This window comes from Salmo salar, chromosome ssa28, assembly GCF_905237065.1.
Source record: "Salmo salar chromosome ssa28, Ssal_v3.1, whole genome shotgun sequence".
Taxonomy (NCBI): domain Eukaryota; kingdom Metazoa; phylum Chordata; class Actinopteri; order Salmoniformes; family Salmonidae; genus Salmo; species Salmo salar.
The window spans coordinates 15,826,792-15,854,709 of record NC_059469.1 but is presented as its reverse complement, the minus strand read 5'-3'; the positions used below and the strand labels follow the sequence as shown (position 1 = coordinate 15,854,709).

Here is a 27,918-nt window from a genome sequence, read left to right as displayed (position 1 = left end):
GACCACCTCTGGAGTGGTCTTTCAAATAATTTTCATAATTTGCGTACAGGGAGGGGCCAGGATATCTGGTCACAATGCGGACACAGTGGATGGAGCTAGAGAGATACATTTTACTACCATGTGTAGATCAGAGGAGGCTGGTGGGAGGAGCTATAATGGCTGTAATAGAATAAATGGAATGTGTCAAACATGTGGTTTCCATATATCTGATGTGTTTAATACCGTTCCCAACTATTCCATTTCAGCCATTACAATGAGCCCGTCCTCCTATAGCTCCTTTGACCAGCCTCCTCTGGTGTAGCTGCAAAGGCTTCAATGTGGGCACAATCAGAATGTTGATAAGATCAGGACAAATTAAGCATGTTAGCTTCATAGCCTCAGATGTAAACGAGGCTTTTGGCTACGCACGGGCACAGATGACCACGTCCGGAGTCTGAGCGCACTCCCATTGGCTAAGCGAGCGCAACGTGTACATTACAGCAGCGACAGGTACCTCACATGCGACAGTTATCTTTCATCCTTGGAGCAGAACGACAGACGCATCTTCCACTCAACCGAAACTTTAATTCTGAGGATATTATTGATGTTTCACGGTGAAAACTATTCTTCTACATACACAGGCATCTTACTTTCATTTTTAAAGGTAACTAAAATGTCAATTCGTTGTTTATTCCCTTTTGTCTTTATTGAAATCCAATGAAGTTGTATTTATTTAAGATGTTCACTGTTTTCTCAAATTGATGAAGGCTAACTATTTACTTTATGTAAATGATTGGTGAGCGTGGGAGAAAGAGAGTATGAGAGAGTTACAACATTTATACAGTAGGGGAGACCGGGGAACAAAGTAACAATGCTAATGCTTGGTTTGTGTCTCTACAAGCCTAAGAAGTTTTGTTTAAATCCAATTATTGACAAAGAATGGGTTTCGAGGCCCTAAAGTAAATATACTTGCCACCTCTCTTTTATTTTTTTAATTATTGACTTGTAGAACATTCTCCATGCATCTAAACATACAATCAGGTTCCAAATGATTGGCACTCTTGATAAAGATTATCAAAAAAAGATTGTATGAAATAAATCATACAAATTCTGAGTTACAGTATATTGTATGCAAAAAAATGAAATGACATTATTTTATACTAATACAATTGCTCAGAGAAATACTTTTATGAACAAGTAATATATTTTTTTCTAAAAGATATTGACACCTATGTTTTCAACACTTTTTAATACCTCATCTTGCAAGGATAATGGTCCTGAGCCTTTTTCTAATATGTTTTATGAGATTGGAGAACACATGGTGAGGATTTTAAGACCTTTCCTCCATACAGAATCTTTCCAGATCCTTGATATCCTTCGCCTGCCCTTATAGACTGACCTCTTCAATTCAAACCACAGGTTTGCAATGGGGTTCAAGTCCGGAGACTGAGATGGCCATTGCAAAATGATGATTTTGTGGTCAATTAATCATTTCTTTGTGGATTTTGATGTGTGTTTGGGGTTATTGTCTGGCTGGAAGATCCACTTGAGGCCAAGTTTCAGCCTCCTGGCAGAGCCAACCAGGTTTTTGGCTAAAATGTCCTGGTACTTGGTTCAGAACTAAGATAATAACTTCAGAAAAAAGGTCAAATGTATACTTTTAAATGCTAATATAAAATAGGTTTTATTATATTGATACACTGAGTTGTTGGTCAATATGACATGCCTTAAAAATGCACTGGAAATATTTGTTGTCAATTTAGGGCTAGATTCAATTAGTTCTGCCTTAACTTGCGATAACTGGCAACTGCATATCAGTTTCATTGTTTTTATTTACGGGGTGTCAGAGGTGTAACTGCGTTGGAGCTGTCAAATCAGCAGACGGCTCCCGGCGTAATACCTAAAGCAGACATTGCCATTGGATGCGCCAAGTCGCATTAGTAATAATCCCAGCATTGTTGCAAGTTCAAACACTTTAATTATTAACACTTCGATTAGGCTGATATACTTATTATTTGTTGAATTTGCTGGTGTAGTATAGCAGAACAGCCACTTGCAGTAAAAAACTTTGAGTCCTTGAAAGGCGCTGTCACGTCCTGACCAGTTTAGGGATTATTTGCTATTGTAGTTTGGTCAGGACGTGGCAGAGGGTATTTTGTTTATGTGTTTCGGGGGGATGGTTTATGTAGTAGGGTGTTAGATTTATTATTTCCGGGTTTTGGTTTATGTTCTATGTTTTGTATTTCTATGTTCTTTCTGGTTTGTGGTATTTCTATGTGTAGGTTTATGTGGGGTTGGACTCTCAATTGGGGGCAGGTGCTTTCTCGTTGCCTCTGATTGAGAGTCCTATATATGGGTAATTGTTTGGTGTAGTGTTGTGGGAGATTGTTTCTTGTTTTGCCTGTGTGAGCCTGACAAGACTGTTTTGTTTTTCGTGCGTTCTTCGTTTTGTTATTTTGGTGTTCTCTTTATTTAAAATAAATAACAAGATGAGCATCCACATTCCTGCTGCGTTTTGGTCCTCTATTCCCGATGACAACCGTTACAGGCGCTATATAAATCCCATGTATTATTATTAGTGTATTCACCTGTTACCATGGTACATGAATGGCATCTGATGAAGCATAACAGTATAGACAGCAGGGGTTCAAACTGTAGAACCCAGTTCCTACATTTGAATATAAAAATGTATTTTATCAAACAAAACTATGCTACATTTTATCTCTGGGACCCTCAGGATGACAAATCAGAGCAAGATTACTGAATGTAAGTACATTATTTACCTTCAGAGGTGAATGTATCAAACCAGTTGCCGTGATAAAAGGTTTTTGTTGTTGTGCACTCTCCTCAAATAGCATGGTATTTCTTCACTGTAATAGCTACTGTAAATTGGACAGTGCAGTTAGATTAACAAGAATTTAAGCTTTCTGCCCTTATAAGACATGTCTATGTCCTGGAAAGTTTGCTGTTACTTACAGCGTCATTCTAGTCACATTAGCGCAGGTTAGCAACAACCGCCCCGGTATAGGGACACCGATCCCGTAGATCCTTAAGAGGTTTTAAATTATGAGATGGCATACACAGGGGAAAATCTCTCTACCAAACGTGTGCTGTTCTTTTCTGGCCTCTGTTTGTTATAAGAGAGTAACCTTGAGTCGGGTATTATCTCGAGCCTTGGGTAGCCTGCAGCAGGATAAGAGAGGTGGAGATTACACACCCAACATTATGGTGTTTTCACACACTGGCTGATTAGATAGATGCGGTGTTTGTTAAATCTTGATTTAAAACTGCGAATAAAAACAATGATAAAATGGCCATATTTCTGTCTTACTGTAAAATAGCATATTATGCAGGTATTCCTCATCATTACTCATCAATCTAAGCTTATTCGTCAGGATACAGGATGTAAATGGTACAGTAAAATGCTTATTGATCATAAACAGCAGGATTAGTTCCATTAGCTAATTACAATGTAATTACAGTGTAATCAGCATTTATAACTTCATTGGGTTGCCAGTTTCTAGTGGTTTTTATGAGTAATAATAATAACTCAAATCTAAGCCAGGAGATTGGAAGGGGATAAAATGGTACTCAAAAAGCCGGATATTCCAACTTGAGTGTTTAAACTCAACTGTAACACTGTAGCCTTCAGGGTAAAGGCCCTGCCCTCTGTTTGCTTATTTCTTCCATGATAAGCCCTTTCTATAACCAGTTGTTGTTTTTGTCATCTTTCAAAGCTTTTGGCAGTGTGAGGAAGAGAGGTAACTGAATCAGGCTGAAGGATGAAGTCTAAAGGGAAGGCCGCTAAGTCATCCAGAAAACCCTGGACTGAGCCAGACCCCGAACCAGAGACCAGTGACACCAGTGAACCAGGCTCTAGCGAACAGGAGGGCTCTGAGGCGTCGGTCCGTATCGGAGGCTCCTGGAGGGGGGTCCTGAGGGGCGGGGACCGCGAGCAAGGTAGAGGAGAAGGGGGTGCCACCCACAACCCCCACAGATGCCGACGGTCTCACAACAGCAACAAAGAACGCAACGTCCGGCGGCTGGAGAGCAACGAGCGGGAGCGCCAGCGCATGCACAAACTTAACAACGCTTTCCAGGCCCTCAGAGAGGCCATCCCGCATGTCAAAATGGATAAGAAGCTCTCCAAGATCGAGACGCTGACGCTGGCTGAGAACTACATCAAGTCCCTGACCACCATCATCCTGGGGATGTCCAGCGCCCGCCTGCCCCCCGGGGAGACACCGACAGAGGCTAGCGCTGCCAGACTGCTCCAGTGTTACCAGCAGCACCTGGAGGAGGATGGGGAGGAGAGCCTGTCTCAGTTCCTCACCCAGATTCACAGCTTTAGCCAGGAAAGCTAACAGCTAGCAGGTGCTAACTCCACAGCCGAAGGGTTGGAGCATCCATGCTTGACTTGGGGAGCGAATCTCAACTGACACCCTATCTCCCATATTGTGCATTGCTACTGTACTTATGACCAAAAGTAGTACACTGAATGGGGAAAGGGTGTCATCTGAGATGCAGCCTTATACTCCACCAAGCTAGTGAGCTATAGTGACATACCTGACATCACCATGCACTAAATGGAGCATACAAGAACTTGACTCAGTAACTCTATGAGACAGTGGTGGGAGGTGATTCTTAGCACCATACCCTTGACATTAACTCTAAGAAACATAATGGTGGAGTATAAGTGAAGACAGACAGACAGCATCCTCCCACCTGACTGGCTGGCTGAAGCAAAGCACCTGTGGACTTTGCCAGTCTAGACATAGGCCTAGCATGAATAGTGACAGACGGTCCTCTGGGTATTCTATGATAAAACATATCACTTGGAGTCTGACTCTGATTGGTGGTGAGAACCAAGAGTGGACAGACTTCTGACCGACCAAAGTCGAAGAACATTCCAGCGCCATTTAATCTGTTTCATTTCACTGTCTTTTATTTTCATGAATTTTTCTAACTGCTGATTACTGTAGTTAATTGGTCAAAAATGTAAAATAACTGATTGTCAAAGTATAGTTCATTCTCTACCTAAAAAACAGCATACACTGTGGCCCTCAGGGGCCGCAAGCTGTGTAGACCCCTGCTGTAGATGAAGACTTGTTTTCAACCTTTTAGGACCAATATTTGTTTTCCCTGCTGAGCACTGCCTCTGGACACAACAGTCACATAGAGGACAAGGATATGCTTACCTAGACTGGTCCTACAGACTTTAGTCAAATACTGCACTCTTTAAGTAAGGAAAAGAAAACACACCATCATTTAAATCAAGTGTGAATCGTTATGACTGTAGATACATATATGTATACTGTATATAGGTGGGGAAAACAGTTTGAAGGGTTGAAGCAGGGAATTGAACCCATGCCTTCGGTGGGGAAGCCGGCAGAGTTACCACTAGACCCACAGGCTCTGCAGAGATATATATTTGTACGTGTCAGAATTGATGTGTTGACCATCTCCAAACTGCAATGGTATCTTGTAAGTGTATTTACAGATCTGTAAAATGGTCCTTCCAACGGCAGGATAGTGGGTTCGATTCCCGGGATCACGTGGATGTAAAACGTATGCATGCCGGACTGTAAGGCACTTTGGATAAAAGCTCTGGGTTATTTTATAAAAACAGTGGTGTGTGTAACAGGTGAATTTGATATTGAAGACATATTTATGTTGCTCTTACAATGTGTGTTTGAATTATACTGTAATATATTTGTAGCCTGAGTTCTGAGTCTTGGATCATGAGAGTTTTGGATCATGAGAATAAAATAAATACAATAATCTTCCTTATCAATAATCACATTTATTGAGAGGACATTGACCATGCACACTATTGGAAGGAAGAAATATACACACATCAATAACAGCCTTGTTGGGGTTAGAATAGTACCTGATTATAGTATTTTAATTGACATTATAATCAATAAAAACAATGGAATCATTTTTTAAAACGGACAAGTCCTCCTCTAGACCTAACACTTAAAGCTTGGAATGTGAAGGGGTACACCACAGCATGACAAGCATGTGCCGCTCCTTTAGGATGAAGCCTGTACAGTTAACAGTAGTAAGTGAAACATTATCAAACAACGCCCTCTTTGTATTAGGAACTGCCATAGGAAGATACAGTGAGAGTTTTCACAGACATACAGTTTTCTGTACAATCAATTATTTGTAGTTCCAGTATATCAGCGATAGGTATTGGCTTATGGTTTCCATGTAAGATCAATTAATGCCCAAATTTGCTAGTTTCAGCTTTTGTGGTTTATGGATAATAGTTCATAGGACTAATATTTTACCTTTTTATATAGCAACATACAATAACCCAACCTTGAAATATCCCCATTAAAACATTTATACTATACTCATATACAGATTTATAACAAAAATATTTATTTGTTCTTTCCACCAAGCCTTTCACGTGTGTTGCCTGTCAGTCATTACTGCTACAATCGTAGAAGGTCAAAAACATGCCAATAATAGCGTTTAGGAGAACTCTTATTTTCCTGAGAAATAAACAGATACACTTTAAAGCCCCGCAAAGACATCACTTTCCAAGCAATTCACACTTCGGTCCAGTGTAGAACTACACATTGCAAATTTTTCATGAAAAGAAGAATATATACTTTCTTTTCGAGTGCTGTCAAAAATACATGGGCATACAAACTCTTCACTGTGGCCATCACAGATACAAACCATTCAGGGGGAAGGCCTAGAACTGTAAAAGCATCATGTGTTATCAAACGTTAATAACAAAAATTATTCTCGTTAAATAAATCCTTATTGTTTTTGGTGTGACTCCAGTAGAATCTCGACCTGTTGCCAGCAGGTACAAAGTAGTAAGTACTGTAACTTCCTGATACAGACTTTTTAGAATAAGTCACAAATAATTGGGCCAACAGTGACGCTTTCTTACCCATCTTAACGTCGCCCCAATCACATTGAATACCCCCCCAAAACACATATATTATTTTAAAAAGATAAATCAATTACCACCATAACATAAACAAACAAAATCGACTCACATAATACCGTACACACCAAACACACACATAAAAAACATTCAACCAAACAAATACCATAAATAAAACAAAAAGTTATCTTAAGAGCACAGATTTAAACGTAGACTCATATGAAGTAGATGCAGAAAGTAAACAGCATAGTGGGTCAATTTCCTTTGTTTTGGTCGCGTACCTACCACTCTCTACCAGCGTGAAGCGAACCGTACCTACTACTCTCTACCAGCGTGAAGCGATACGTACCTACCACCCTCTACCAGCGTGAAGCGATCCGTACCTACCACTCTCTACCAGCGTGAAGCGAACCGTACCTACTACTCTCTACCAGCGTGAAGCGATACGTACCTACCACCCTCTACCAGCGTGAAGCGATCCGTACCTACCACTCTCTACCAGCGTGAAGCGAACCGTACCTACTACTCTCTACCAGCGTGAAGCGATCCGTACCTACCACTCTCTACCAGCGTGAAGCGATCCGTACCTACCACTCTCTACCAGCGTGAAGCGATCCGTACCTACCACTCTCTACCAGCGTGAAGCGATCCGTACCTACCACTCTCTACCAGCGTGAAGCGATCCGTACCTACCACTCTCTACCAGCGTGAAGCGATCCGTACCTACCACTCTACCAGCGTGAAGCGATCCGTACCTACCACTCTCTACCAGCGTGAAGCGATCCGTACCTACCACTCTCTACCAGCGTGAAGCGATCCGTACCTACCACTTTACCAGCGTGAAGCGATCCGTACCTACCCCACTACCAGCGTGAAGCGATCCGTACCTACCACTACCAGCGTGAAGCGATCCATACCTACCACTCTACCAGCGTGAAGCGATCCGTACCTACCACTACCAGCGTGAAGCGAACCTGTGTACATGCGCAGATACTGTGTGTGCCTGTGTGAGAGAGTCTTGCATCTCGCTCATCTGAATATTTGCGGTGCTGCTCGTGGCAACGTCATTTCACTGAGTCTACCTTTAAATTACAATAACGCAATGTTCAAAGACTCAGTGACACGGTTTAAAAACGACTTTAGTGCTCTATGTGGGAAATACTGAACATGATCTGCTAGCTGTGAAGAGAGAAGGTGATTGGCTAAGTCAAGCTGAGGGCGCAGAGATAGGGTTCAAAGGTCTTTTAACACAGCCAGGTGATAGGTCAGAAGAGCTGAGGCTGGAGCTGGGAGCTACAGTACAGTGTGGATGGTGGGGTAGTTGCATTGTGACGTATCTGAAGAGAGAGTTGGGCTGAAGACAGAACAGAGATAGTGTCCACTAGCAAGTACTGTGGGTGCGTGTGTTTAACACCTGACAGCGTTCCTGTTCTCCATCTCCGTGATCATGACAGGGAGCAGGCTGCGGGCTGGAGGGGGGCGGAGGGGGTCCGTTAGGGAGGGTGTCAGGGAGGGCATGCGGACACGAGGGGCCTCAATGGAGTTCCCTCTCACAGTGATGTGGTCCCAGCCACCCTGAGGAGAGAGAGAGGAAGAGAGAGAGAAAGAAAGAGAGAAAGAGAGAGAGGAAGAGAGAGAAAGAGAGAGAGAGAGAGGAAGAGAGAGAGAAAGAGAGAGAGAGAGGAAGAGAGAGAAAGAGAGAGAGAGAGAGAGGAAGAGAGAGAGAAAGAGAGAGAGAGAGAGAGAGAGAGAGAGAGAGAGAGAGAGAGAGAGAGAGATAACAGATGGAGAGAGAAAGTCAGACAGCCCCACACCAAGAAAACCTTCAAAGTCATTGGTGTCTCAGAAGCACGTTGATGGGTTAGGGTCAGGGTCAGAGGGAAGCTTAAAGGGTCTCACCCCAATGCCGTAGTCCCACGACTGTCCCTTTGGCTCCATGGGCTGAACCCCCAGACGGTGGCAGACTGTCCCACAGCTCAGACTGTGGCTGCCTTGCACCTTGTCAGCTATGATCCACACCTACACAAACACAACGAGAAGGGTTGAGTTACTCAACACAGTGCAATGTCAACAGCGTTGAATTTTGAGAAAAGAGAAAGTCATTATGATTCATTATTGCCGACGACACAACCACCCAGGCTTTAGATTGTAGGTTCTGTTCACCTGGTCCAGAGGTCCTACGGAGACCTTGCGTACATTGTTGCAGATGTGTTCCCATGATGATCCCTGGGGGTAGCTGGGAGTCAGGCCCTGTCTGAACCACAGGTTACCTGGATGGAGAGCACAGCATTAAAATCATGACAAAAATAAATTATTGAGATGGCACAACTAATAGACAGCTGATAATAAAGACAAGTGTCATAGTAAGTCAGGAAATGATTTTCTGTTGTACCATTTTGATCGACAGTGTAGACCGACGTTCTCCCTACAGACACCTGTTGGAGCTTCTGTCTTCCAGGACAGGGGATGTGGTACCAGCAATCTCCTGCAGGGGGCAATAGTACATTAAACAGCCAGTGACTAGTCTACTTTCATCATAACGTGCATCTCTTGTGATATGAACCAGAGCCCAGAGAGGTAAGCTCCTCCAGAAAGGAAACATCGAGCTACAGTATTACTGTAAAGCACTTTGTGACAACTGCTGATGTAAAAACAGCTTTAGAAATACATTTGAGTGACTAACTGAACTGTTGATTAGCAGTAAGACTGAAGGGAGAACCCTGGGCTCTGTCAGAGAGTGTGGGTTCTGCGTGGTTCTCTGGCTGACCTGCAGGGCTCTCTGAGGACACAGAGCCCCTGTAGAAGGCAGATCCATCCCTGGCAATGGCCCACACCTGGTTGGCCCCACCGATGGAGATAGACTTAAAAGGCTGGTCTGTGCCCACGTGGAGCCACGACGTCCCCTAGAAACACACACAACCACTTCGGTTATCAAATACAATGTGTGCGTATTCACAGTGAACATGTGTGTTTACATGTTGTGTGTGTGTGTGAGAGACTCACGGCAGGAGTCAGTAGGGTGACTCCCAGTCTACAGAGCACGTCTCCCTTGTTACTGATGGCCCACAGAGGGATCGGCTCAACACTGCTCTGAGCTCCACACAGGACGATGGTCACGTCACTCAACGGGATGGGCGGGACTTCCTGCCACGGCCCTGTGGTCGTCAGTTTACACTTCCTGTCAGAGGAAATACACTATATATACACACACACAAAAGTATGTGGACAGCCCTTCAAATGAGTGGATTCGGTTTTTTCAGCCACACCCGTTGCTGACAGGTGTACAAAAATTGAGCACACCGCCATGCAATCTCCATAGACAAACACTGGCAGTACTAAAGAGCTCAGTGACTTTCAACCTGGCACCGTCAAAGGATGCCGCCTTCCCGAAAACTCAATTCGTCAAGTTCCTGACCTGCTAGAGCTGCCCCGGTCAACTGTAAGTGCTGTTATTGTGAAGTGCAAACGTCTAGGAGCAACAACTGCTCAGCCGCGAAGTGGTAGGTCACAGAACAGGACTACTGATTGCTGAACCGCGTAAAAATCGTCTGTACTTGGTACACTACCGAGTTCCAAACTGCCTCTGGAAGCAATGTCTGAACAAGAACTGTTCGTTGGGAGATTCATGAAATGGGTTTCCATGGCCGAGCAGCCACACACAAGCCTAAGATCACCATGCGCAATGCCAATCATTGGCTGGAGTGGTGTAAAGCTCGCCGCCATTGGACTCTGGAGCAGTGGAAACACGTTTTCTGGAGTGATGAATCCCGCTTCACCATCTGGCAGTCCGACGGACAAATCTGGGTTTGGCGGATGACAGGAGAACGCTAGCTGCCCGAATGTATAGTGCCAACTTAAAAGTTTGGTGGAGGAGGAATAATGGTCTGGAGCTGTTTTTCATGGTTCGGGCTAGGCTCCTTAGTTCCAGTGAAGGGAAATCTTAAAGCTACAGCATACATGTCAAGCTGAAACAAGAAAGGGCCTTCCCCAAACTGGGCTCCCGAATGGTGCAGCGGTCTACGGCACTGCATCGCACATTCTAGACGATTCTGTGCTTCCAACTTTGTGGCAACAGTTTTAATATTTTTTATTTAACCTTTTTTTAACTAGGCAAGTCAGTTAAGAACAAATTCTTATTTACAATGACGGCCTACACCGGCCAAACCTGGATGACAATGGGCCAATTGTGTGGCGTCCTATGGGACTCCCAATCACGGCTGGTTGTGATTCAGCCTGGAATCGAACCAGGGTCTGTAGTGATGCCCCGTAGACCGCTGCACCATTCAGGAGCCCAGTTGGGGTAGGCCCTTTCTTGTTTCAGCTTGACAATGCCCCTGTGCACAAAGCTGTGTCCAAACAGAAATAGTTTGTTGAGATCGGTGTGGAAGAACTTAACTGTCCTTCACAGAGCTTTGACCTCAACCCCATCGCACACCTTTGGGAGGAAATGAAATGCCGACTGCGAGCCAGGCCTAATTGCCCAGCATCAGTGCCCGACATCACTAATGCTCTTGTGGCTGAATGGAAGCAAGTCCCCGCAGCAATGTTCCAACATCTAGTGGAAAGCCTTCCCAGAAGAGTGAAGGCTGTTATAGCAGCAAAGGGGAACCAACTCCATATTAATGCCCATGATTTTGGAATGAGATGTTCCATGTAGTTTACAAGGGTTGTTAAAATAGGAGATAAGTCGCAACTAGACCAGTGTACCACTAGTTAATTAGGTGTGTTAGTACTGGGATGGAGCAAAAACATGCACTTCCTGTAGGTTCCCAAGACCAGGGTTGAAGAACTCTGCCCTAGAGCTAATCTAAGGTCAGTTATTGTGTTTCCCTCAATGTCGAAGGTTAGGATTTAGGTAGAGTAAAGCTGATCCTAGATATGTGCTTACGGGCCATTTTTCTACCTAGAGCGCAAATCCAGGGTTGTTTAAACAGAGTACTGAGTCGGCAGAATGAGGCAGACCAGACCATTGTGTCACCTAGGTGGGTGCTACACTTCAGTATTGGACTATCCAGTCTACCTCCAGAGGAGGAGGAGTACACAACGAATGAGGTGCCTGATGAACAGCACCGGGCCGGTCTAGGAAACTGACTGCTCCCTCTCTGTGCCATCAAAGCTCCATCCACTGAAGTACTGCCCAGCCTTTCTGAACTACCCTGCTCAACAACACCTCATCTGAAGCTGCGGAAGACCATCGCCCAAGACCTGCCAGATCTCCACGTTTGTTTTGTTCGGTTTTACGGCGTCTTTGAGATTCTCTTTGTAATGAAAGGCGCGATAGAAAACAAATATATTATTATTATTGTGTGCTGACTAAACAAACAGTGATGAGGGAACAGAGCCATTGTTGTGTAGTAACATACAGTACCTGGCCCATCGTCTACGACGAACAAAGTCCTTCAAGGTCTTGTGGCCATGATACGACCTGGAAGAGTACATACAGAGGGAAGGAGGGAAAATACAGGACAGTGACGTAAACAAATATTATGGTTGCTTTCAAGCAGGGAAAAGATTCAGCTTGATGTGATAGATAGACCAATGAATATGTATTGGGGAAGGTTAGGTACACTCACGTTGGGAAATCAGCTGCGTATTGCCAACCCTCTCGGTCTGTCCCCCCGGAGATCCCGTAGTCAATGGTCCAGTCTGCTACCTGATAAGAGACAGAGCAGTTAGCAAAACAAGTGTCACACCCTGATCAGTTTCACCTGTCCTCCTTATTGTCTCCAAACCCTCCAGGTGTCGCTTGTTTTCCCCAGTGTATTTATCCCTGTGTTTCCTGTCTCTCTGTGCCATTTCGTCTTGTATGTTAGTCAAGTCAACCAGCGTGTTTTCCCCCGTACTCCTTTTGCTATTCTCTTTTTTGATAGTCTTCCCGGTTTTGACCCCTGCCTGACTCTGGACTACTTTCCTGCCTGCCTGATCATCCTGCCTGGCCTGACCTTGATTCTGCCTGCCCTTCGGTACCTTTTGGACTCTGAACTGGTTTTGACCCTTTTGCCTGTCCACGACCATTCTCTTGCCTTCCCCTATTGGATGAATAAATATTGTGAGACTCCAGCCATCTGCCTCCCGTGTCTGTTTTAGACATCGACTGCTACTGTGTGCATGTTTAGTTAAAGTTCAAATGTGATATTGTCCACAGAGCTCGCCAGCTTGTAGTCCATAACCTTTATGAATTATGAAGCCTTTAATGTGCTTGTTTTGATTACATAAATGATTAAAAAAAATTGGCTGAGGAAGATAATCTCGTTTAAAAAAAAGTTTACGGTCTCCTAAACCTGTTTACCACAGACCTTATTGTTTTCTATTTATCCAAAACTTTTTTTTTTATCCCAAAAAATTCCCCATAGGCTTTGACCAACGAGCCATGGCAGAGTTAGTGCCTCCAAAAAAAGTTGTCATTACTATTGCTCTCTATTGAGGGTGAAATGGACATATTTTGTCCTGCTTAGCGGTACCCACCCATGTCCAGTGAGGGGATGGAGGCTTGGTGTTGGCCTTGGTACACTCCTGGAGTCCTGTTGCATCACTCCACATGTAACGGTCTGTTGGGAGGCCTCTGTTGGTGTAACCTGTGACTGGGTTCCACCTCTGGTTCTCATAGATGTAAACACACTTCACATCTGTCTGGGTGTAGATGTTATCTGTGCTGCTGGCCAGACCTGACAAAGACAAGAGAGAGGTTATAGTCAGGAGCTGAGATCAAGTAGAGCTGATAAATACCTTTTCACCCTGACCAAACTGGCCCTGCGCTTATCTCCGCATGTTGATTTTGTCTATCACCACCAGACGCGATCATGACACACAGGTAAAAAATACCTAATCTAAATGTGAACCAACTATATCAATTTGGGAACAGTTCGAAACACAAAATAAAACATTCATGGACATTAAGCTAGCTTGCTAATTTGTCCTGGGAGATAAACATTGGGTTGTTATTTTACCTGACATGAATAATAAGGTGCTGACTGCCGAGTCGTACAAAACGGTGTGTTCCTCTACTCTGACGATTAATCCACAGTGGCACAGCGGTCTAAGGCACTACATCTCAGTGCAAGAGGCGTCACTACAGTCCCTGGTTCGAATCCAGGCTGTATCACATCTGGCTGTGATTGGGAGTCCCAAGGGCTGCTCACAATTGGCCCAGTGTTGTCCAGGTTTGGCCGGGGTAGACCGTCATTGTATATAAGAATTTGTTCTTAACTGACTTGCCTAGTTAAATAAGGTTATATAAATAAATCATCTCTCCTCATTCATCTTTAAAGCACCCACATGGGTTTGTATGCTCATGGAAACCAATGAGTAGGTGGGAGAGGCGTGACTAGCAGCGCATTGAGCGTCTCAAATAGAACCAAGTTCTACTTTAGCGTTCGGCAATGCAGATGTTCGTTGACGCGCGTGAGCTGTTTGGGTGAAATGATTGAATAACATGTACGCGTTCATTTATTTTCCAATGCTCGCACACGCAACGCAGCCATTTTAGTTTCCCTGTTAGTGGCTATACAGTACTTGGTCATGTTTAGCATATTCTTTAAGTCCAGTCCAGTAGGTTTATGTTCAGTATATCTATTTGTGTTTACCCTGGAAGATTCCCCCTCCATAACCGCCGGTGTAGACCCAGGCAGTGTGGTCGTAGCCTACCCCCCCAAACCACGCCCAGACTGTTACACTCCACCAGACGTAGGTGGCCCCCCACCTGACGCCAGAACCTGCAAACATACACAGACAGGACATACAGGACAGACAGGGCAGACAGGACAGACAGGACAGACAGGACAGACAGGACATACAGGGCAGACAGGACAGAGCAACGTGTGGTTAGTGACAAAAGAAAGAAAAGTATACCATTTTCCAGTGACTGATAAAACGTTGGTTGACGGTTAAGACTATTCAGTTGTAAGTGCATATATCTGATCAATAAATATCTATTTATCCACAAATAACTCATTCACGATGTACTGCAGCTTTGTATTCACAGGTCTCATTTCTCAAGCCTTTATAAAGCATTGATGACAGCCCAGAGGACGTGTCTTACATCTGATCGCATGGTGTGGGGTAGGGACAGGCCTCCAGGCTAGGTGAAGGCTCACAGACAAAGATGTCTCCTTTACAGGTGACTGACCAGATGGCCTGTTTAGAGGGGACCCTGGATCCCCCGGGAGTCACAGCACGACACACTCAGCAGGGCCAGCTGGGGGTACAGAGAGACGTAGTCAAGACATTAAGGCCCCACTTTTACCAAACTACAACTTATAAAAGGATGCATATAGCATACGCAACGTCTTCATAAACCCTACATAGAGGCAAAGTCGTACTACTTAAAAGGTTCATTTAAAAAGATTGTTATATCTGGATCTTTGTGGCATAACCCTTTCGCCATCCAGAATTTAGCATGACATTTGCTTATGAATAAAACATATGAGATTCTGTGAAAATGGAGCACTGTACTTTGTGACAGGTTCAGATGGAAGACAGTGATCATATAACCTACCCAGTCGTGCATCTCCACCTCAGTGGCAGCAGCCAGTCTGATAGGCCACCTCTGTTTGGTTCTCTCTGCTGTGTAGATGGCAAACGTGTGTTTGGAGTCATTCAGCACCGGCACCAAGATAGTCACCTCGTTGATGAACGCATGCAGGTACTGGAAAGAGGGAGAGGAGGAGAGAGAGGAGAAAACGAGGACTAAATAACTCATCACAGAAAACACCCACACACAGGCACACATACAGAGGCACTGTGGCCGGCCCCTCACCTTCTTCTCCTCGTTGAAGTTGTAGTAGAGGAAGAGGATGCCGTCCTGGTTTCCCTCAGGTCCTGAGAACTGCTCCAGGGCAAACCTCACGTCCACCCACTTATGGGGCTTCCAGTCCCTCCACCACTGCATGGTCCCTTTCTTCACCCACACAGACTGGGACGGAGGGGGGGAGGGAGGGAGAGAAGGAGGGGAGGGAGGGAGACTAATCAACGTCTATACAACAAGGACAAGTCATAAACAAAACTCATTAAACGAAGGCAAGCAACCATAAAAAGCATTTGTAAACGTTAGAGTTGTTGGTACCTGTTCTATGGCCTGTTCGTAGTGTTTAAAGTGGTCCATCTCTCTCTTAGAGCGTTCGCTGAGCTGCTCAAAGATCTGTTTCCGCCAGGCAGCTGTCTGGGCTGGACTGATGGACAGACTCATGGACTGGACTGATGACGCCAGGGCTAGGAGAGACAATAAGACAAAAGGTCCGAACTTTATCAACAACATGTTAGGAAACACTCCAGTGGCTCAACAACAACAAGGAAAAAGCAGAGACACTGTCACATCAGGCAGAAGTTTGTATTCTGGTTTAATTTCGAGTTGGAGTTTTGCATATTCCTCGGCTTGTTTTAATATACAGGAGAAATACAATTTCAAGGCGATACAATATCTACAGTATCTGTGTCTCACCTGTGGCAGAGTTGAACCAGTTGAGCTGGGAGTGACAGTTCACACCACAGCCTCCTCCACTGACCCATGCCCAGAGCGGGTGTTCATCTGCCCCATACGGGTCCCCCTGACACAGGGTGTAGGTGGCCACCGAGGACAGACTACAAGTGTCAGGCGAGTCCCCTCTCACCGCGGCAGGCCCCACAGCCAGGTGAGTCTGGGTCTCTTCCAGGTCCACGTTACTCCACTGGGGGTCCCCAAGCCCTCCAGACAGGCTGGGGGAGAGAACCAGGGCCGGAGGGGGACACTTGGCCTCTGGTTCCCCAAGAGCGACTTCCTCTTCTGGGATAGAGGGATTGGCAGTGGTGGCAGCGGTGGCCCCCTCCTGTTTGGCCTCGCGGTCGGAGAGCATCTCAGAGATGAAGCTGTCGCTGGTGACCTTAGGGATGCGTGGTTTGGGGACGTTGGGGTCGATGGGAGGGGGCTCGGGGGGAGGAGAGGAGGAGCATGCCCCTACTTCTAGGACCGCCCTCTGTGGACCGCCCTCTGTGTCCGAGTCTTCACTCATCACAGACTGGGCTTGGACCTCATCACTGAAGAAACAACCAGCACTGTGGGACGGGGAGAGAGAGAGATATTAGTAATACACAGAGCACCCAGCCGGCAGACCGTTTGGCTAATCGTTTTATGTAGATGAGATTGCCCAAGCATTGGAAATGTGTCACAGTATTCCGTGTCCATGTCCCCAGCCCACCTGTGCAGACTGCTAATGCTGGCGGAGGAGTGGGACCTGATGTCTCCGTCTCGGGGCACGTTGACAACCTTCCAGGCTTTACCACTCAACTCACTGGAGGTCACACCCTGACGGAAATACACTGCCCGGTCCACACAGCTGATACCCCACACCTGGACAGAGTCAGAACAAACAGACATTGACTGTGTAGAACGCCCGACCAAACACGTTTCAGCACTATGGACAGCGACAAGTGAATCCTTATAAACCACACTCAGAGAACTTACCTGACAATCTATTACAAGGTCTGGTAATAAACATTGATCAAATCCTTACCTGGTCGTTGAGGCCCACGTTGACCATGACCATCTCCCCGACCATCCCGATCCAGCCTGAACCACATGGGTTATGGGAGTTGATGCCACGCCTGAACCATACCTGACAGATACAGAGAGATCATCATCAGGAACGTGCTGGTGACAAGGGAAGAGTTAGAGAGCATACATGAGAGTGTTTCATACAGTCTTACTTTGTTGTCCTTGGTGACGGCCCAGACTACGTTGTCCCCCACAGCTACGTGGATGGCCCCGGCCTCTGGGTTGGGAGAGTCCACCACCACCCAGGACGAGCCTGGCAGAGAGAGAAGAGGAGGAAAGTCACCATTAGACACACTCTCAGGCTCTCTCTCCATCTCTCTCTCCCTTGCACACACACAAACAGACACAAACATGCGGTCTCCCTCTCATTCTCTATGTCTCTCTCTCCTTCTCGCGCTCTCTCTCTCTCTAACACGAATACACACACACACACACTTCCTCTGTTAACCAGCCACCTTGTGGGGAGTCTCTGGTGATGCCCTCCCTGACGATGAGTTGTCCCTCCCAGAGCACAGCCCAGACCAGGTCCCCTGGACCACAGCTGATCTGCACCACCTCCCCAGGCAGAGACACCTCCTCCCAGCCATCCCCCTCTGGGCTGTGGTGGTGGATACCCGCACGAAACCACACCTAACGACCCAGATCAAACACACACAGGCAATCAGTCAATCAAATTGATTTGTTCGTTTACGAATACATTTGTGTTGAATGTGTGTGTTTTGTGATCTCTGGAGATATGACTTCGCCCTCTGAGCTGTGTGTGTGTGCGTGTGTCCATGCCATTCATGTGTGTGTGCATGTATTAGTGTGTTTGTGTGTGTGCATATATATGTGTGTGTGTGTAATACCTTGCCCTGTAGAGAGACAGCCCACAGAGACAGCCTCCCCCTGGGCTCCTCACTGATCTCCCAGCCTCCACAGCTGATGTCATTAAAGGGGTCTGGCAGGGGACCACTTTGACCCTCGGATGGGATCTGGCAACACAGAGAGACGGGGGATTGGAAATGATGCAGACAATTACATTGATGGAAGCAATATTCTTTCCGCAATATTAAGCTGATCCACCCCTAAAAAATGTTTTTAAAAAACACAGAGAGACGGATCAACACACACACACACAAGGCACGCAGGATGGCAGAAGTGAGTAGTACACACAGCCGAAAACACACATGCATGGATGGAGACACACACACACACACACACACACACACACACACACACACACACACACACACACACACACACACACACACACACACACACACACACACACACACACACAGTACATTTTGAGCACAGTTCAGTACATGAAGAAAGCATTCACAGCAGAGGCATACAGTTACATCCTAGTTGTGACAGGTGATTATATTGCTCCAAATACACACCTCGGCCCAGGTGTCTGTGGCCTTGTACCTCCTGTAGCGGATCCATCGCCGGCGACGGACACACGAGTTCCACTTCTTGTCTTTCATGTAGGTGGCTGGGAAGTCCATGGCATAGGTCCAACCCTGCAGACGCACAGACAAATCCATACACACATGAATCATCATAGGTGAGGGTGTTAGGGACAAGGACATAGAGGGAGGGAAGGAAAGAGAGAGTGAGAGAGAGGGAAAGAGAGAAGGTGAGAACAGAGGGAAAGTCTAAAATGGGGAGACAAGAGAGAGAGAAAGATACCGAAAAGACAGAGAAAGAGAGTGAGAGTGTGAGAAAAATAGCGAAGAACAACAGACACTCACTCCTTTCTCTGTGGGTTCTCCTCCAAAGTTCTCATCGACGTACCAGTCCCCCTCCCACTCCCAGTTGGTCGAGGGAAGAAGGAAACTGTCCAGGGGTTGGTGTTCCAGCCCTGTGATGTCACTCCAATGCCAGCGGTCGCTCGGCAACAAGTGATCCGAGAAGTTATCCTTGGGATTCCATCGCTGAGAGAGAGAGTTACAAGAACCATAAATGCAGCAGGTGCAAAAGAAGCACAAATACACACACACACACACACTAGTGATGCGCAGGTCAGCTGTTTGTACACCCGCACCCGCCCGCAATTTCTAATAACCCATCTGCAAACGCCCGACTATATATGATAAAGTGAAAATCTGCACCCAACCCTAACCCACAAATATAGAAAATGCAGTGTACAGTCAGAGGAAGAATGATCTTTTGACAGGCCTTTTTAGATAGTCCTATGTTTCTGCTTATATTTTCCAACATTTTGGTAGGCTATTTGTTAGTCAACTTGTCTATAATTAGATACATGCATACTCTGTCATTACTTGTTGCCCTAGAAGACTAAATAAACAGTTGATCGCCAGAATAATGTCATAAATTGATAGAATGAATGCTTCAATCTAGTTGACGTCGGTAAAGTTGGTTCTCTTTCATCTCCGCTTCTTTAGTGGAGCAAAGATGTTTATGGACCAGGGAGAAAATGCAATAACAAAAAAAAACCTGGAAAGATTTCCCGCGCAAAATCAGTTTGACCGGTTTTAAGAAAATGAAAAGCTGTTAAATAGACCCAACATGTTGCTGATAAGACTTCAGTTCGGCTTGGATGCATATTTGATGTGGTTGAAATAGTATCAGCTTTTATGATGCTGATAAAGATAGCATCTTTACAGACGGTCACTAACCGGTTTCATTCTGTTTCATTCTCTCAAGATGCTAAAATAAATCTATAATATTTCTTCACTCCTGTTCCAGAGAGTCAAAATTAACATTTGGTGTATAATTGTACTGCAAGGAATGCTCAATTCTGCAAGAGTTAATATTATATTAGGTTATGTGAAAGGTTATAGACCTACAGTCAGTGTCCAGATTTCAGTTAGGCTACTATTGCATCCATTTAACCCATCTGAACAGTCGCCTACAGTTCCCTTGATGTGCCATTTTAGCCTCTATGGGATCGGTCCCTAAACCGGGACAGTTGTTACTCAATATGCAATAATGTGACTAGAATGACGTTATAAACAACAGCCAACTTTCCGAGACATAGACATGTCTTAAATGGGCAGGAAGCTTGAATTATTTTTAATCTAACAGCAGTGTTCAATTTACAGTAGGAATCCTATTTCAATGTATGGCCTTTCTCTTGCATTTCAAAGATGATGGAACAAACCAAAAAATAGAAAACGCATGCTTTTTTGTTTGTATTATCTTTTACCAGATCTAATGTGTTATATTCTCCTACATTAATTTCACATTTCCACAAACTTCTAAATGGTATGAATAATATGCATAGCCTTGCTTCAGGTCCTGAGCTACAGGCAGTTAGATTTGGGTATGTCATTTTAGGCGGAAATTTAAAAAAAGGGACCAATCATTAAGAGGTTCCCGTCTTGTGACTGTCAAATTTGTATAGCGCCTCACAATCATCCCACATAACATAGCCGACACTGTTTTCATCCTCTTTTGCCACTCCACCAAATCTTTCCCAAGCATTAGAATACTGTTCTGGCCCTCCTTCTATTTATTTTCAACTCTCCATTTCGCAGCTTTTCTCTTATTGAATTAAACTCCAACACTGTCATTTTTGCCTCAATGGATCGAGGTTAACTTTTTCAAAAGCATTTGGCCGTATATTTGGCACGCTACAGTTAGGCCCTATAGTTTAGGCTTGGGCTACATACTAACACCAGATAAAAATAATGAAAGAAGAACCTCAATGTAGCCTAAAGATATGACTTGCACAATAATTTACAACAACAAAAAATCTTTATTCAACCCGTCTGGCACCCACCCGCCCTTCATCCACACAATATTTCATGACCCTAAACCTGTCCGTCCCGAGGACACACACGCCATGTACCTGGTTCTCGTATGTCTCCTCCTGGTAACGTATGGGTACATCACTAGAGTGGACATTCAGGTAGATGTGGTGGTCACAGGCAATACCCCAGCAACACTGCTGTACGGCTGTCACCCTCTTAAACTCTAACGCGGCATCATGACACTGCTCCCACTGCTGCCCTCCGGTGGACAGGCTGTAAACGCGCCCGTACACATCCACTGCCCACAGCAGGGACACAGGCATGGTCAGGCCTAGGGAGAAGGAAGACATAACAAAGTAAGATGCCTTGTTTTCATTTAGAAAGAGCGATGAGAAATGGGGAAGAGGAGGATGGACAAATAGCAGAGGTCACAGAGAGGGAGGAGTATAAAGGGGGTATGGAGGAAGAAAAAGAGAGAGAGAGAGTGAGAGAGCAAGAAAGCGAGTTCCCTCAAATTACCCTCCTTGAGAGGCACACACCCAGCCAAACTGCTTGGTCTAATAATAAGGAAATCATATTTCTAATTAAAACAGTCCAGTGATGTAGCTAGGCTAGCCAGCAGGCCAGTGAGTGTGAATCAGCATGCTCAGTGCTGACCTTCTGTTCAGCGCTCCCTCATGGCCCATGGCCCTGCCTCATCTCTCTTCTGGAAGCAAGGAGTGCAGAATAAGCTATAGTACAGAGTCTGCCTCTATTCCATCTATCCATGTAAGGGTAAAAGCAGTGGTGTATAGTACTTATGTAAAAATACTTTAAAGTACTACTTAAGTCGGTTTTGGGGGTATCTGTACTTTACTTTTTATATTTTTGGCAACTTTTACTTTGCTACATTCCTAAAGAAAATAATGCACTTCCTACATTTTCCCTGACACCCTAAAGTACTTGTTACATTTTGACAGGAAAATGGTCCAATTCACACAAGAGAACATCCCTGGTCACCCCTACTGCCTCTGATCTGGCAGACTCACTAAATACAAATGCTCCGTTTGTAAATTATGTCTGAGTTTGCCCCTGGCTATCCACCAATAAATGTAAAAAAGAAAATTGTGCCGTCTGGTTTATTAATAATATAAGGAAGTTGAAATGATTTATACTTTTACTTCTGATACATAAGCAATTCCGATTCTTAAGTACATTTTAAACCAAATACTTTTACTCAAGTAGTATTTTACTGGGTGACTTTCACTTTTACTTGAGTCATTTTCTATGACCATATCTTTACTTTTACTCAAGTATGACAATTGAGTACTTCCCCCCCACTGGGTAAAAGGTTAAACTGACCTTACACCAGTGTCTAGGCGGACCAGCCTCAACCTATTCCAGCCTATCCTGATCCCAATACGTTATGTAATGCCTGGGGCGAGTGGTGCTCTTCCAAGTTGTAGCCCCTGTCACAAGCAATCAATAAACTAGCCAGAGAGATAAACCTGTATACTACCTGAAGCAAGCTGCGATCTGGTCTAGTGACTCGCCCAATTAACCCGACAGTCTCTAGATACCGGTACTTGCTAAACTGCAACGTTGTCACTCACTGAGAAAATACTGTGTCACATGAATTACGTTTGCTACATTGTAATAGGATGGTGAATGATCAACATTGATACATTGTAGATTATCGGTCACCTACGTGACACATAGTAGCTAAGCTTTTGGTTGGTTTACAAAGTAGTCTACTGTTGGCATGCTAAATTTATCGCAGGTAGACTGCAATTGTTGCATAACAGCTGACTACTGCCATCGGCAAATCTACAACCACATAAAGGACACTGAACATTACAAACGTGGCATGACTATACATACAATGAATGGCCTGGCTAGCACTGAGTAAATATTAGCTTGACATTGCTCTTTAAGCGTTACAGGGAGGCTTACCACTAAAGCACAGCAATAAATGTAGAAGTTAGCAATAGCTCGTCACTTACCGTGTGTTCTCTCTCATAAACGGTATGGTAAGTCACTGCAATTCATTCGTCATATCAGATTGAATATACCATTAATTGCGTTATTTTCTTTAATCCGAAACAGGAAGTGTGGTGTTTTACTGTAAACGCGGATTGGCTGCTGCACCAAAAGAACCAATGGCTGAATTTGTCCAGTAGGCGACGATAGTAGCTTTGTAATTATAGGGCATTACAAGATCTGGATAATAACATTGGAGAATGTAATACAATAGAATATAATACAATATTACTATTGTCTTTCCTTACCAGCACTGCTGATAGCTGTTTTATTGAGGAACGTTTTACTTAAAATGATTGTGATGTGTTGTTGCACTGACTGTGAGTCTGCTAAATGGACAAAACGTAAAAGTAAATTTGGTTAGAACAGATATGGGCTTTTCCCCCAACACCCCCAGACAGACAGACAAACAGACACTGGATATAACCACTAGGAGTAGAGAGTGGATGTTATACAATTACCTAGGCATGGACAGTAATGTCCTACTGACAATCCCCAGTGTTGTCTCATGCTTTTCCTTCTAAATGTGTCTTATGACCTGACAAAATAGTAGTGAAAATTGACTCTTGTGGTAAACATAGACATCTTTATTGTAAGATTTATGTGTGTGCGTTTATGGTTATCAAATGAACATAACTTAAAGCTATTTACTATGGGGCCGGAAAGAATGGTAGCCTACTCATTCATTCAATATAAAAAAACGTGTCACGACTTCCGCCGGAGTCGGTCCCTCTCCTTGTTCGAGCGGCGTTCGGCGGTCGACGTCACCGGCCTTCTAGCCATCACCGATCCACTTTTCATTTTCCATTTGTTTTGTCTTTGTTTTTTACACACCTGGTTTCAATTCCACCATTACATGTTCATTATTTAACCCTCTGGTTTCCCCCATGTTTGTGTGGGTGTTTGTTTTATTGTAAGGCTGTATCTGACGGCTGGTATTATTGTTACCGTGGTTTGTTATTACTCCCGTTTATTTCGTGGTACCGGTATTTTTCCAGCACCATAGTATTGTGTTTATACTGGTGTTTTTTCTTGAATTAAATACTTTGTCCACGCATCTCGGCTCTCCTGCGCCTGACTCATTTCACCAGTTACCCACAGCCTTGACAAAACGACTAATTCAATAAAAGACAACCAAAGCTTGTTATTCTCCATTTCATCTCATGTATTAAGGGATGAACAACATTTTCACTTATAATGCAAGTCTTCATACAGATACACAGTAGGCTATGGCAGCACATTGCAAAGCCAACACATATGACCATGTAAGGTTTGTCCTGCTTCACTGTGAGATTACATTAGTCTACATAGTGCCAAGAAATATATATATTTTTTTTCAGACAACCATTTTGCCCATGGTATATTTACAAAGCTTGAGGACAATGACAGAACATCATGTTACATCTTTTTCCTTCTCACCTTTAGAGAATGAAAACAATACACATCAGTATCTGAACAGAGATAGAAGAGGAGGAACCACGTCCAGAGTTCTTTTCAAATACTTATTATGGATGTAATCATCAATTAGCATGGACAGCAGTGTGGTGTGTATCATGAATTACTCTACACAGAAGGAAGATAAAAAAAACTGTTTACACTTTTGATATACTGCATGGCTCATACTGTATTTCTACCAAAAACAATGTGATTGTGATTTACAACAATTGTATGGACACAACCTTCAGCTTACCATGAAAAGCCAAAGAGAAATTTCCAGCCTACAATTATTGTATTAAACATCATGAACTTTTGAACGAGTATGAAAAAATACAATTTAAAAGTATGAAGAAATAGCATGGCAGTGTCCATATGTCAATGCATTCCCCATTCAGAATACATTCATTTAGTAGTCTATGTCAAATCAAAAATCCCTTATTTTAATTAAACAACGTACACAACTACCTGCTAGGCATAAATGGATCGAATCAACTTTGTTTCCACGTCAATTCAACAACAAAACCTATTTGTGATGAAGTTGAATCAACATGGAAAACAGATTGGATTTTGCGTAAAGTCTTCAATGTAATGGAATTTGGTCTTTTTTTCAACCAACTTTGAACCTAAATCCAATGACATGGTGCAATTCTTTGTTGATTTCACATTGAATTCACATTCGTTGACAACTAAACCAACTGTAAATCAAAAATAGACGCTGAACGGATGTCTGTGCCTAGTCGGTATATTCATTCTTCCATAAACTCTCACTGTTTAAACTCAATTTGTTTCATATGTTTACATAAATAGTCTCCCCATTTAAAAATGGTCACGTAATAATGAAAAAATAAACATGGCAAATAATTGAGCTCTTTTTCCCCCCAACAAGTGTCTCTCTCACGTCATTCCCACAACTACTACAGACAGATTATTATTATTATTCATTTTTTATCTGAGTGCTGAAGAGTCGGGAAGGTAGCCTGGCCATTAGTCTGTCTCAGCACTGCCCATATTTATTGTCACTTCACTGGTCTGTTTTACAATGCAATTGCAACGGACCTAGCAACAATGGAGCTGGTTTGCTGAAGCAGAGTAAAATCCAGGCTATCTGGACATCTTGTCGGACTGTGATTCTGAAGTGTTGGTGGTGCAGAGATTCCAAGCTTTATGAATCCTCTGTCTGGATGGTCCCTGGTTATCAGACGATTGGTGCTGATCTGTCATTGGTCACTGTAGGTCTCAGTTTGACAGTGGCAAAGGGATTCCCACCTCTGGAAAATATTCCAATAACACATTGTAATAGGTGAGATCCTTATTATTTTTTATTCAAATTTCCCATCAAAATCATTGCATAATCCATGTGATAGGTTATAATGTTATAACATCGTTATTATATGACTTACCCCAGAAAGGGAGCCTTTCCAACCCCATTGGGTAGAGAGATCTGTTTACAAAATGAAAGAAAGAGAAACACTTAAAAGTCCAGATACATGCTGTGCATATTTAGTACATGCTGTATTGCCTCCCGTGCAGCAGTGAGTGTGAAAGGTTGTTTCTAGTTGTCTCTAGTCAGACAGGTTGGACAAGGATGTCAACTGTCAACACATACAGTCGTTGTGTCACTCCCAAGTGAAGAACTCTGGGACGTACGGAGACGGAGTGTACCATGACCTCACGCTGGGAGTCAGGAATCTAGAATGTCTAGAAAGGCCAGCACACAGCACACCTCTATAAACACCTCTAGACACACCTCTAGACACACCTGTAGAAACACCTCTAGAAACACCTCTAGAAACACCTCTAAACACACCTCTAGAAACACCTCTAGAAACACCTCTAGAAACTCTCTAGAAACACCTCTAGAAACTCTCTAGAAACACCTCTAGAAACTCTCTAGAAACACCTCTAGAAACTCTCTAGAAACACCTCTAGAAACACCTCTAGAAACACCTCTAGAAACACCTCTAGAAACACCTCTAGAAACTCTCTAGAAACACCTCTAGAAACACCTCTAGAAACTCTCTAGAAACACCTCTAGAAACTCTCTAGAAACACCTCTAGAAACACCTCTAGAAACTCTCTAGAAACACCTCTAGAAACTCTCTAGAAACACCTCTAGAAACACCTCTAGACACACCTCTAGACACACCTCTAGACACACCTCTAGAAACTCTCTAGAAACTCTCTAGAAACACCTCTAGAAACACCTCTAGAAACTCTCTAGAAACACCTCTAGAAACTCTCTAGAAACACCTCTAGACACACCTCTAGACACACCTCTAGAAACACCTCTAGACACACCTCTAGACACACCTCTAGACACACCTCTAGACACACCTCTAGACACACCTCTAGAAACACCTCTAGGAACACCTCTAGACACACCTCTAGAAACACCTCTAGAAACTCTCTAAAAACACCTATTCTCTGAGTAGATGGAAATCTTATTGTAAATCCAAACAAGTGAGCGTGATGAAGATAGTTTTAAATGAGATGCTGAACTGATTACTTAGCTATGTTTTAGGATGTATGAACGTGTATCTAACAAAAATAATTCTGCACTCTCAGAAATTAAAATAAAACATCTGATGATGGATGAGCGTAAACAAACCCTCTCCAAGTTGTGTTCATTTTGTATCCTTATCTGATGTTTTGAAGATCCAATCTAACAGTGGATCAGCCTGTAGGCTGTTAAGTTTTTGTACTGCACAGGAACACTGCTGTAGCAGGCCTATTCAAACTACTTCAGGACATAACCAGTAGCCTAACATTCCACTAGAGGGCAGTCTGTGTCCAGAAGTGAGGGCACAGCGGCACCTATGCGAGAGGCCCCATGGAGTGGCTTACATCAGAGACCATTAAACAATCTGGCAGCGACAATAACAACGCAAAGAGCAAAGTCACCTCTCTACGATCACATGATCAAATGGAAGTGAGGAGGGGGGGTGAGAGAGGGGGAGAGGGGGAGCCAAGGGGGAGGGAAGCAAGAAAGTATGGGACTTCTAGGAAGGAAAGGGTGAGAGGTGGGGAATGGGGAGAACAGATGGGGAGGCAACTGGGAGAGGTAGAGAGAAAGGGAAGGAGAAGAGCAGATGGGAGGGGCATGGGGGAGAGGAGGGGAGAGAAAGAGGAGGGAGGGATGCCAACTCTATTACGATAACATCCCTAACAGGAGTGTATTTCTCTCAAAGTCCTGAGGCAGCAGTTCCAGCACACAAAGGCAATGAGAGGAGAGAGAGAGATTACTTCATTACTTCATTCTCAAACCAGCTGACACTGTGCAGGTCCTAATTGAAGCTGTGTGGATGAGCAATATTTCTGTGTAGGCCTATACCCCCCTTGTCCTC

General features: G+C 44.1%; 3 protein-coding genes across 5 annotated transcripts in view; 1 reads left to right on the top strand and 2 right to left on the bottom strand.

The window, feature by feature from the left end:
• The first annotated feature begins 250 nt into the window (after positions 1–250).
• Positions 251–5,769, top strand: LOC106589580 (class A basic helix-loop-helix protein 15). Its single transcript, XM_014179723.2, has 2 exons — positions 251–643; positions 3,717–5,769. The coding sequence occupies exon 2, from the start codon at positions 3,762–3,764 to the stop codon at positions 4,341–4,343; it is 582 nt and encodes a 193-aa protein (XP_014035198.1). The 5' UTR covers positions 251–643; positions 3,717–3,761; the 3' UTR covers positions 4,344–5,769.
• Positions 5,763–23,254, bottom strand: LOC106589579 (tectonin beta-propeller repeat-containing protein 1-like). The gene is given in 26 exon segments (XM_014179721.2): positions 5,763–8,464; positions 8,789–8,908; positions 9,053–9,159; positions 9,282–9,374; positions 9,657–9,792; positions 9,893–10,067; positions 12,258–12,314; positions 12,463–12,542; positions 13,355–13,554; positions 14,473–14,536; positions 14,538–14,601; positions 14,928–15,035; positions 15,037–15,083; positions 15,384–15,533; positions 15,645–15,800; positions 15,951–16,096; positions 16,326–16,915; positions 17,059–17,210; positions 17,374–17,475; positions 17,567–17,667; positions 17,870–18,044; positions 18,263–18,388; positions 18,800–18,922; positions 19,154–19,336; positions 21,217–21,449; positions 23,101–23,254. Coding segments are annotated over 25 exon segments (3,648 nt in total). The 5' UTR covers positions 21,442–21,449; positions 23,101–23,254; the 3' UTR covers positions 5,763–8,296.
• A 1,027-nt stretch (positions 23,255–24,281) lies between these two features.
• Positions 24,282–27,918, bottom strand: part of baiap2l1a (BAR/IMD domain containing adaptor protein 2 like 1a) — a 44,818-nt gene continuing 41,181 nt past the window's right edge. For all 3 annotated transcript variants that reach the window (XM_014179718.2, XM_014179720.2, XM_014179719.2), the window contains 2 exons: positions 25,975–26,015; positions 24,282–25,842 (listed from right to left, as the gene is read on the bottom strand). In XM_014179718.2, the coding sequence (XP_014035193.1) occupies positions 25,770–25,842; positions 25,975–26,015 (114 nt within the window). In that variant the 3' untranslated portion in view covers positions 24,282–25,769. The remainder of the gene's footprint in view (positions 25,843–25,974; positions 26,016–27,918) is intronic.

Excerpts from the sequence above, each read along its gene's own strand:
- LOC106589580 (XM_014179723.2), top strand. The coding sequence starts at position 3,762 with ATGAAGTCTAAAGGGAAGGCCGCTAAGTCATCCAGAAAACCCTGGACT.